Genomic DNA, 12443 nt, shown 5'->3' with positions numbered 1-12443 from the left:
TGTATTATTATTTATTTGAAAGTTGTTGCATTGACACTCATCACATAATGTGTTCAGGAGAGATGGTTTCTTTTTGAACATATATAACAACATAGATATATTGAGGGACAAAAGTATTGCAACAAAAATTCTGACAAGTGTAACTTTTGAACTAAGTGATATCAGTTGAAAATATTAAAACTAATACGAAATTTAACCTATTACTAACACAAAGAGAATTAAAGAATATTTGGCAGACTTTTTTTGTTGACAGGAAATAAAAAGTCAGCTCAGTTTTTTATTTTATTAAACTATTTTCTAGGATAATTGGTCACTCCATATATATATATATATATATAGAAATCAATAACATGGCGTGTTTTTGTTCCTTTGCACTTTTAAAAACTAGTATTTAAGTGAGAAAATCTTACATTTATGATTTAAAGTTTTGTTTTCACTGATGACTTGAAAGATTTCGCATATCATTATCATATTTACCTAACATATTGATACACAATTTATTTTTAAATGTGTACAGAAAAGCGGGACTATAGATAATCAACTTTGGGACCTAAATAGTTTACTTTGTTTTTGAGTTACAACTTTTTATTTTGCAATACTTATGTCGTTCATTATACATACATACTACATGTAATATAGTATGCTCTTGGACTCTACATCTCTTCCCTATTGGAACCATTCCCCTTTGTCCTTTGTCTTACATTTTCTCGTATGCTTTCAAATGTAAATCTAGAATTTTTAGCTCTTACATTCCCTTTTTACTGGCGCTGAAATGACCTAAATGTGTTTTAATGTAAAACTGATACGGTATTTTACCATTTATACTGATGAATTTTGTGTTATTTTAAAATTTTCAAATACCAGTAAGTCTAGCTGTTAGAATGCAAACCAGCTTACCACCACAGGCACATACATGTGTATATATATAGAGAGAAAATTATCCCTTTGTGATGTGACAGTGTATGCCCTGCAGCAGGCACTTAGTCACATCATCGCTATCACACACTGAAACATATTTAATGCCCCCACCTTTATTTAAGCCCCCATTGTTGGTGTATTTTGATGTGAAAGTGATTTACCAGACAATGCCAATGCTAGTGAGTAATAAAGCTCACTGGGGGTTAAATTTCTAGATTTACAATTAAAAGCTCACGAGAATAAGTAAAACTTGAGCTTTTATATAGAGCGATATCCACTAAACATGCTCAAAGCGCTTTACAAAGGGTCCCTGACCAACAGCAACATGTAACAAGTGGAACGAGACATGACGACACCGGTTAGGCTAGGCGATATTACCATTTTTTTCGGACAAAGACAACACTGTTAAAGGCCAAGTACTCATTTTACACTCGAGTATGGTGAGAGAATGTGAGTAAAGAGCCTTCTCCAAGGACTCAATTATGCACTGAGCGAGGCTCGCACCCAGGACCCTCCGATCCAAAAGTAAGTGTCATACCACAAGTAAGACTAAAGTGACTGGTTCAAACTGGAAACAGATGTAGATTTCAAGAGCACATATTATAATATGTATTGCTTAGTTTGAGACCACCTAAAATCAAAATTGTCATCCAGATCCCAAGACCAGGATCCCATTAAGAGGGATACAGTCAAATGTTTACATATCATTATCATTGTATTCAAAAAAATATAATATAACAGTACTACGTATTAGTATTAGTGAGATTATTTGCAAAGGAAAATATATATCTCTCAAAACTAAAACTATACATCTGACTGTTTCCCTCCCAGCCAAGGGCCTGAAGAAAACCAAGTGAACTCTTTCTCTCAGACAAAGACAGAAAGCAACCTGGAAAAGGAAAAATAGGGGAATAGAAGATACAGCCAAAGTGACCTGTCCACCTGCCATGAAAGGTCAAAAGACCCCAACTTAGTTGTAGCCGAGGTGTGGCAGTCTGGACTTGTTTTGTTTGTTTTTCAGGGTTTTACGGCACTTGCAACACATTAAGGTCATATCAGCGCCAGTAAAAAGGAAGAAAATGGGATAGTGAAAAGTTCTAGAATTACAATTAAAGCACAAAAGAGAAAGTAAGACAAAGGGGATCAGATGTAGATTCCAAGAGCTAACCACCAATGTACTTAGCTTGAGATCACCTATAAGTCTCATCCGGACACAAGCACAAAATCCAACAAAGAGGAATACACTCAGATGCTTACATTATACATTAAAAATAACAAATATAATAATACATAACAGAGAGATGATTTACAAGGAAAAAAATATCACCTCTAAAAACAATAACTATGCATTTGACTGTTTCCCTCCCAGCCAGGACTCCGGTCAGGGCCAGGACAAAACCAAGAAATCTCATTCCAAGACAAAGACAGAAAGCATGTTGGAAAATAGACATAGGGGGATAGAAGACACAGTATGGACCTCCCTGCTCGCTATTGGAGGTCAGGATCCCCACCCATGGCTTTAGTAGTGCTACATAGGAATAATCTGAGGTGCACTGCATTAATCAATTCATCGTTGAATACACCTGAATAAAAAATTTGGTGCGTTAAATAAACGTGTTAACGGTTACTTGACATTTTGTAATGCATACTTGCTGTGTAGATACTGAAATTAACATTTACATTATACACTATACAGGTGTCATTGTGAGACTTTCAGAAGGTCTCAGACTGGCTACAAGGATAAATCGTTCTTGGACTCTTGGACCTGGTGAACTCTTCATTGTCTTCGGTCTCCTTCGCTATTTGAGAGCTAGATAGATCTAGATCTTTTAAAATTTTAAATATTTTGTCATCATAATTTTCGCTGTTACTGAAATGACCATTTGTCACAAGCACCATAAAACAAACAAACACAGTATTGAATTTTTAAAAATGAATAATATTTTATACATGACATCCTTTAACATCAATTATATAACTTGCAGAAGCACAAAATATTCACAAAAAATCTGTTGTGTAGAACAGTAGGGCAGACAAAGAAGCAGAAATACAAGATAGTAATCCATAAAACAATCTTCCTTCCTCAACTTGGGTTGTATTTTTTTTTCTTACAGTTGAACTGCTACGCCAAAACAATTAATCAAATCAAAGAAGAAAAATGAAGATGTCCATTTTTTTCTGTTTGTTATTATTGAGAAACTCTTGATAGTTATACAATGAAAAAGACCATATTATCATTTAATTGAAAAGAATTGCAAAAGAATTGCTTCACTTCAAATTTACCCAATTTGATTTAACACTGATACATCTCAAAGCAAACCGTTTTAGATCAAATTTACACCAATATAATGGTTCCTCTCTATCCATTATTTGATATCAAACATGTTAATTAATGTAAATGTAAGAAATATTCTGAATGGCAGTTTTTCGAAATAGAAGTTCCAAAAAATTGATTTTGCAAAATAGGAATTTGAGACTGGCTACAATTTGAATTTGATTTCAAAGATTCTATGATTCATACCATAGGTGCACACCCAAAGTGCCATACTGTATGTTCGCTGAAAATATATTAAATTCATAAACAAGAAAACCTTTTGTCGGCTTCATCTGACCTACACTAACAAACATTCTTGTAGTTATTCGACTAAATAATCTACACTATGCCTTCTTTATTTTAACTTTGAAGAAAGAGCCCAATCAATTGGACTTGTAGAGGCAGGATAGTGTAGCAAAAACATTCTGTGTTTGGATCGATCTGTAAAAGTCATAGCAAGGTCAGGCAGACCATGTTCTACAACACCAAATACAGAACATCAAATCTTTCGTGTTAATGAAAACAATCCATTCCAGTTCCAGAATGCTTCTACAACTTCACATGAAATTGGTGTGAGTAGACAAACAATAGTGAGGGGACTATCAGATCAGCTGTATGAGCTAAAAAGCTCGAAAACCAGATGTCAAACCAAGACTTATGGTAACCAAAAAGTTAGCCAACTTCAACTGATTCTGGGTCATACCCAATGGAGTCACAATGATTGGAAAAATGTATAGTTTACATATGAAGAGTCCTTGAAAATCAACCAAAACCACCATGGGAGGCGTGTGTTACATACAGGAAAAATGGTGAATACTGCAGCTTGGCTATATATAATGCTGTTTTAAAATCTCAAGACATCAAAAAGCATACATTTTCTGTAAAAATAATAATTAAATGAGAAATAAATATTAAGAGGTTACTCAATATGACATCAAACTTTCATTTAACAGACTTGTAAATCATCTTTTCCAAAATTGTCTAAAAATTTATTTTAACCACCTCAGCAGAAAAGATGCAACCATAACTTGCAGGAATTTCTTACACCACTCGGAGTAATTTCAAAAGCTGAAAGAGTAATAATAACAAATAATATCTCATCTTCTTAGGATATTACCATGTGATCATCATACACTGTCAAAAGCAACCACTCCCTCACCTTTTTTCGCCTTGGTACTTTAAGTTTTAAAGTTTGAGATCTTCTTTAACCCACTGAAATTTAAATTTTGATTTGCAATGATAAATAAAACAAGTTAGATTTTAACATTTATGGCAATTTATATTTACAGATTCATTATCTTAGAATGCTTGATGTTCAATTCAATATATGTGAAGTCTATTGAATGAATGAATGCATAAGTAAAATGTCGGAGTGTCTTTTTATTATATACCGTTGGGATACTGAATTATAATAAAGGATCAATAAAGTATAACTTATCTTATCTTATAACCTGATTCTTGAATTCCAAGTTTAACTGGTTTTCACTTTGCCTTATAATGTATAATTTGTGCAACAGAGCATTAGAATTTATAGCATTTCATTTTCAAGAAAAAGGAGGCAGCCCTCAAAGCCATGTTTGGGGAGGGCATGATGATGATGAAAAGGGGAAAAAGTGATTGGGCTTGTGGGAAGATGGTGGTGGTGGTGGTGAGGAATTTGGTATACGATGGTTTATCTGGTCGAGACTTATTTCACTTTCATCTTTATCCAAGAGTTCTAAGAAATTCCTTGCTTGGTGCTGGGAAGAAAAGTTAGATAAATTTATGCTTGAGCCTAATGTTTATACTAATATTAATAGTAATAGTCATTCATCAAAATTTTAAAACTATGGAAAATAGTTAATCTAGTATGCACAAAAAAATACATTCTGAGAAAATTACCTATAATTTTCAATGGACCTTTTCTCATTTACAAAATTAATTTATACTCAACTATTAAATTATGCTACTAATCCTCGAAATTCACATGTCACCCTGGTATTTTCAAAACTATAAAGATATAAGATTGACAAAGGTATAAAAACAAAGCTTATTCATTACCTTTCTATTTATTATTTTAAATTTCAACATACAATCATACAGTGCAACCACTGGATAACAGCATCACCCGGGACTGGAAAATTATGTCGTGATCGAGGGGTGATGTTATTCCCATGTTTTCAAGATGGCAGAAAAGGAGGCGTGGTGAGATCCGTGAATATATAACACTGCGACGTATGGACCAGTGCCTAAGAAGACACGTCCCAACAACGAAAGAATGTGTATTTTTCCTGTTTACAAAGGGTATACCAGTTACACTTTCACTCTCCAAGGTGTACTGTCATTGTTTTGATCGTAGACAGTGCTCAAATGCCATTTAACAAAACTAAGAATAAATCAGGAAAATTAAGTGCCAATATAATAATACCACACAAGAACACAGATGTACACATTTAGTTTTGATTTTAATTAAAATCCATGCGATACTGCTGAGTTTTGAATACCAAAATTTATATTTAAGTGCACCAAAATTTACAAGCACTTAAAACTAGTAGATTCACATCTTGCGATATTTAAAAAAATACAACAAAAAAAAACTAGGTATAACCACAATAATATCAAATTTGGAATGACGTTTAGAAAAACATTGGGTTTTCAAATGTACATAATAAAGTGAAAGAGCTGTATATTGTTTTCCCCATTATTTCAACATAAGACCATAAATATCCATAATTTCCCCAATTGGACACGGCATTGCCTGATATCAGTTAACTTCCACTGACCTCAGACAAATAGCTAACAGGGAAGGTTAATGGACCCTTGAGAGTGCTGTGGTTTTATATGAACTAGCGCTGATTCCGCGCAGTGTAGTAAACATGTGTTCTGATTTGTCGGTAACAAGCAAACTCATTAGGAGGAAAAAAAAGCATTTTTTATTGGTTAAGAGTACAGGATGACAGTGGTCAGGTATCGAGCATTGGTATCAACTGCTGATTATTGTTATAACGATGTCGCTAAACAGGGGTTTTATTAAAATGTATGTCTCTATTTGGGGGTTTATATTACTAATAATATATAGCAAAAAAATCGGGACTTGAGGTCAATGTCGCTATCCAGGGGTTGTCATTATTCAGGGATATCATTATGGAGAAGTTGCACTAGAGTAATCATTGCTATCCACAAAGAGCTGCCAACAATGCATCAGTTATAACTCTCTTCCTCATTTTCTTATACTTTGAAGCACTGCGATGGTAAGCTTTAAGAAAAATGCCACAAATCTTAATAAAAAAACTCCCCTCAACTGATAAGAAGTGGCTAAACAATTATTTGTTTTACATGAGGAAGAGTCGTACAGCATTATTTTGTACCATTTTTCTTTTTGTTTTTTTATTGTCTCTCCGTTTGTGATTTCATTAAATATCTCATCTCTCCCTTACTTGCATATCAGATTGATGGACCCGCAGCTGATCGAGATGCTGACTGTTTACATCATACTGCTGTTGTGTGTTGAGTGAGCTATCAGTGACATGTGGTAAAATGTCTGCCAGAATGTCTCCATCACGCCAATCCATTGACTCCAATAGAATAGAGTAAAAACAACAATATAGTTCATCTTTAAAAGCACAAAATCTAGGTTAAAGAGTAGAGAACAGATATAATATTAGTTTGTCCATTAAAAATCAGTGGTATTGATCATATTGGTCTAGATTGGTCTTTTTTATATAGCTGGTTTGAACTATTAAATTGATTAGTGAATAATAAAAGGTTTTAAAAAACTTGATCTCTTTCATAATATCCATCTTAATTTTCATGATAAAATATTACTCACACAATGAAAAAAGGCAAATGAGATAAAGCATCATTCTCAAAACATTTTGTGACAAATTAGAGAGTGGGTATTGGGATAAGTTAAAGATCTGAAAAGTTGTTTTTCACTTTTTCAGATCTTTTTCAAATAATTTCAAAGGCTATACATTTAACTCACTTCATTATGGTGAAGAGCTGATGATTTGATTGGTTTCACTGGTGCACTTGTGAAAATAGAATCCAGCGCTGTTTTTAAACGATGGCGAGACTGCGCTAAATTACTGGACCCAGACAAGCCTGACTCACTGCTTTTAGGAGCAATGCAATCTGGTATGGCAGAAAGATGGCCCTTGCTCCTTAATTGGTAATAATGATGATTGCGGTAATTGTTGTTATCGTGATTGTGGTGGTACAATTCTTTTTGTCGGTGACTGCCTCCCAAACTGGTCTGTGACCTGGTCTTCCTCCTACCAAAAGGGGACAAGGCTTCTAAACCAGAGTGTTTGGTAACCCTGTAGATTTGAATAAAGGGTAAATCAAAAATTAGCCGAAAAGTTTGTGAAATAATTAGACATTTGTAAGAAGAAAAAAGTTTAAAGTAAGGTTTCCAAATCTATTAAGAATTCAGTTTCCAGGGCATTTTCTAACTTCCATTTTTCTCTTATTTGTCCACCTTTGCTACAGTTTTTTCTTAGCTTAGAGACCTTTGGCCATTCTACACAAGACCAATTTTACATAATGAAAAACAATATCACAAAAATAAATAACGTTTTCTTTTTTTATTAAATAATGGCTAGACTGAGTATTGCTTTCTTCATACTTATACTATCAATGGTAACAAAGCATGTCCAGACAGAAAATAATTTTGTTCAAAATTTCAAGTATAGATAAAGGCAACGTGACAATGCATACAGAAAATTTGCTATCCTTAACACTTCAAATCATTTTTGGTCTTTAAAAAATTGAGGGGATTTAATTAAATCACAAGTAAACTTGTAGTCCTTAACTGTGCAACCCATTAAGCTCTAATCGATTCTAAACCTCTGAATAAAATGCTGGCCTAACACTCAGTATTTTTCTCCAGATCTAAACTAAATTGGACTTAACAATTGCTCGGAGGATAAGTGGAAGTCAATGAAACAAATTGTTACATATCAGTCTCAAAATTGTAATAAACCAGCTGCCACATTCAAGCATTAAGTTAAGACTTAAGCAGGTATAAAACTAAAGCTTTCAATCTTCCTCTGACCACTTTATGTTGCTATAAGATTTTTATATGGATCAACAGGTTCCCTTCATATATATATTTCTCGAGTGGTGTAATAGTTTACATAAAATCACAAATTGAGAATCACCCAGTGTGCAAAAGTGCTACAAAGGAAAATGTTACAATAGGAAAACAAATTTCTACACAAATTCTAAAAACATTGTTTTTCTTTATATCTTCTCTCAATACATCATAATTGAATGATATTTCTTTATAACTCTACTGTCTTGGGGATCCCAATAGCTCAGCTGGTAGAGCATTTGCTTTATACGCAAAAGAACCAAGATTGTTACCGGGTGCAGTTGAAATTTTTTTCTGGCCCCCTTGTCCACCCAGCAGTGATTGGGAAGCAAGGTCTGTTAGATCTAGTGGAAAGTATTTTGCGATAGACTAGCATCTTATCCAAAGGGTAGTAAGCCGTTGTCCATTTCATGATATAGAAACTGGGATAAATCCTGCTCTATGGGGCTAATGGCTCTGAAGGACTAGTTCACTGTCTTATGACACAGAAATGTCTAATTTTAAAGATTGTACAGTTGAATAAATTGTTATTTAATCATTAATGTGATTCCCAAAGGCCCCCAAATAATTTTATGAGGGTTAATGGGCGATCCTAAAACTACATTTTCTATATTATGATTTGTTTTAGTTGATGGTGTGTAGACATTAGTTATCTCGTTTTCACCAGTGAGAAAACGAGATGAAAAAAGGAAGTAGTCAGAAAGTGTACAGCACCCTGAAACACATAACTAGCCACCACACTACCAGGACTTCAATTATTGAAGACAGCGAAAGAAATTGAAAACCACATGCAACGTCATAAAGGAATCTTTTCCATAATTTTATCAACTTTTGGTAGGCTTTTGATAGAGTGTGGCATGACGAATTATAGCACACAATACAGAAATTTGGAATAGAAAAGGGACTAGTACAATTGATGGAGGCTCTTTACAAAAGCTCTAGAAGTGCAGTTCTTTTGAACAACCAGAACGGTAGTTTCTTCAAAACATCAACTGGAGTGTGCCAAGGTTGTTTACTTTCTCCTGTAGTTTTCAATTTATTCCTGGAGAAAATCAACCTTTACCCTTCACCTAGTTAAATTGGTGAAAGAACTATCAATAACCTCAGATTTGCATTGACTTTATAGCAGGAAGTGATAAAGAATTAGAGGATCTCACTAACCCGCTGGTTATCAAACCAACTGCATTTAAATACAGACAAATGCTAAGTGATGGTGAAGAGTAAGATAACATCAAAGCTAACAGTAGAAGGTCAACAGCTGGAAGGAGTGGTATCCTTTAAACCTTGGGGCTACAGTCACCAAAGATGGCAGATCAACAACCGAAAACATGATAGCAATGGCAGGATAAGATATAATGGAAAAGCAAGACCATGACACAAAGTTCCAAACTTAAATAGATAAGGCACTCGGTTGTGAAAGTTGGACATTAGCCTCAGAAATCATAAAAAGAACACAATCATTTGAAAAGAAATGCCATGGGAATCATCTGAAAATACCATATGTTGAAAGAAGATATTTACAGAAGAGCTACCTCTCTAACAAGGACTACAGGAATCCATCCTGTCTAAAGTAAAAAAAAAAACAGTTTTGGTTTGGCCATGTTTCTCGCAATGAGACAATAGCAAAAATCATTATGTAAGTGACTCGGAGGGAGACAGGAGAGGATGGCAATCAAAGTCATCTCTCATATCTCTTCTATGACCACCTTGAAAAAAAAATATAACATTTAAAATAACTTTACAAAATAAGAAATGTGCAGCAGAAAAACAAAACAAAAAAACATAAGGCATATATGGACATACAGAATGATCTATTTGTTGAGGTCAAATATCAAATAACTTTAGTGGCAACAAGATATTCATAAACGATAAATACTGTTTTACAATTCTGAAACAGACAAAGAGTCGAGCAGCAGATCTAAATACCAGAAGAAAAAAAAAATTAAAACTGAATACATCACCTGTCTTCAGAGAATTTAAATCTATCAATAGAATTTTTTGAGTAGCAGATAGTAACAGGCGATGTGGATTGACAAACACAGCTACCTCTCCTTCCTTGTAGGAGACATTGGTGAGGCAGATCTTGACTGCAATATGGAAAAGAATAAAAAGGGGATCCAGTATCTCAAATTTTAAAACATCGGACTTGCAATGATAATGTAGAAGCAGGGTAGAGATATTTTTTTTCTTGAAGTGATAAGCAAAAACCCTTATTTACCAGGACATGCTCATATTGATAAGAAAAATAAATCATTTCCATCCTCCGATCAAATCTGATTTGACCTCCTCTGAAATTATGCACTTCCTGGTGAAAATCACAAAATGGCAGAATAAATATCTATTCTAATCTTTTGACGAGTTTGTAGCTTGAACAATGCATAAAAAACAATTTATGAAAAGTTGGTGATCAGAAAAAAGGATCACTGGAGTCAATTGAAATCAATGTCTATTTCTTTCTTTTTACATTATGCAATGAATGTAAGAGAGGCAATCCATATTTTACTCTTTATTATATAGGGTAGATCGCCCCACATCCATACACTGTTTCTATACCTCATGGTTTAACTAAATTCTCCACTGTATGAGAAACCCAATTATTTGACGTCTTTTGATTGGTTTGGTTTAAATGCATGCAAAGTATTATCGGTTAACCTAGCTAAAAAAATTAAAATAGATTAACAAACCCCCTCGCCCCAAATACGTACGCTTATGCCCCAAACCCGTACAGCATTAAATTTATAGTCATACAGCCTAATTTATTTTCAAAATGAAGTTTATATGACAATAACGTGGAAGAATTTTTGCTTCAGTGTATGTAAAAAGTCGAATGGTGGGGACGTTTTGGGTTTCCCCTTTATCAAACGAGAGCTTAATATAACACAAAAGGTATGATAGTAACGGTTATTGATACATATAGAAACAGTGTTACTTTTGGTTTTGAACCCCTTGTTTTTAGAATCCTGTTTAATGGATATGCCTTGTATAAATGCTGATATTTTGAAATTAATGTGATCTTTTGGATACTTGGATTAACACTTCATATTTGGGGCGAGGCATGTACAGTTTTGGGGCATGGGGTAAAGTGGCATGCCCCAAATCTGTACTAAAGAGAAAAACACTTAAATTAATGAGATTTAACATCTCTGTTTATCATTAAAATCAAAATTGCATACGAATGATAGAGGAAAATATTTTTACACACAGAATCGATTTATTAGAGTGGAGCAAATTAAAAGATTGTGTAACATATCGTGGTAGACTACTTGGTTTCAACTTGGCAATGGAACCAATTTCCTACACGATCGGTGAACATCATTTCTGAAAATTTTTCAAAATTCAGTTCATAATAACTGGTATGAATGTCAATTGTTATGTGAAGTTCAAGATCTGAATATTAAAAAATATCAATTCACCAAGAAAAAGAGCATTATGTAAACGCACGAAAAGATTGTATGTGACACAGTCTGAGGCTTATGGATTTGGGGCGATCTACCCTACACATGTATGAATGTTTGTATTGATTATGCCTATTGTATGCCAAATTATAAAGACGTGAGTTGGTGAATAAGAAGCCAGTTTAGTTCTAAGTATCTTGTCATTGTTCCTTATTTTAGCTAATATAACTATAATATGAGAGAATAACTATGTTATTTTATGTTACTGACACAGATTGCAGCATGTTTGACAACCAGGATAAATTTACATGTACTCATCCATATTGAATTTTGTGAATTTTTACACAATATTTTCTTATCATCGTTCAAATCCAATCCAAGCCATATTGTATGCTGCAGCTTCAATATTGAAGATAAACGCAACATTTGTGAGGTTGTGGGATGTTAGGTTATGTTGGGTTGTTGTTTATTACTTAAGTTTGGCTTCTATTATGGAGTAATTGATGGGTTTGACACTTCCAGTGCCATACAAGAGTCAGAGGTTGAAACCACCCTTTTGAGTGACTGAATAACTCAGCCCAGTGCATTCGCTCATTAAAATCTATATCAGCCAGGCAGAATGTGCAAAACCAGTGATGTCACAGGTCTGACTCCCAGACACCATGACATGTTTAGTCTCTCTTTTCATCTGGCACTTTTTTTTTTGTTTTAAAATATTTTTATTTGGCACTTCTCCATTTCC

The 12443-nt window shown here is 34.0% G+C and overlaps 1 protein-coding gene across 2 annotated transcripts in view; it reads right to left on the bottom strand.

Moving 5' to 3' along the window:
• Positions 1 to 15: 15 nt before the first annotated feature.
• Positions 16 to 12443, bottom strand: part of LOC144978270 (uncharacterized) — a 33271-nt gene continuing 20843 nt past the window's right edge. For both annotated transcript variants that reach the window (XM_078924117.1, XM_078924116.1), the window contains 4 exons: positions 10268 to 10393; positions 7197 to 7530; positions 6649 to 6786; positions 16 to 4971 (listed from right to left, as the gene is read on the bottom strand). In XM_078924117.1, coding sequence (XP_078780243.1) covers positions 4798 to 4971; positions 6649 to 6786; positions 7197 to 7530; positions 10268 to 10393 — 772 coding nt within the window. In that variant the 3' untranslated portion in view covers positions 16 to 4797. The remainder of the gene's footprint in view (positions 4972 to 6648; positions 6787 to 7196; positions 7531 to 10267; positions 10394 to 12443) is intronic.

This window comes from Berghia stephanieae, chromosome 8 (assembly GCF_034508935.2).
Source record: "Berghia stephanieae isolate SIO BIC M18660-M18661 chromosome 8, UCSD_Bste_1.3, whole genome shotgun sequence".
Lineage (NCBI taxonomy): Eukaryota > Metazoa > Mollusca > Gastropoda > Nudibranchia > Aeolidiidae > Berghia > Berghia stephanieae.
The sequence above is the reverse complement of the archived record's forward strand: the minus strand, read 5'-3'. Positions and strand labels throughout refer to the sequence as shown.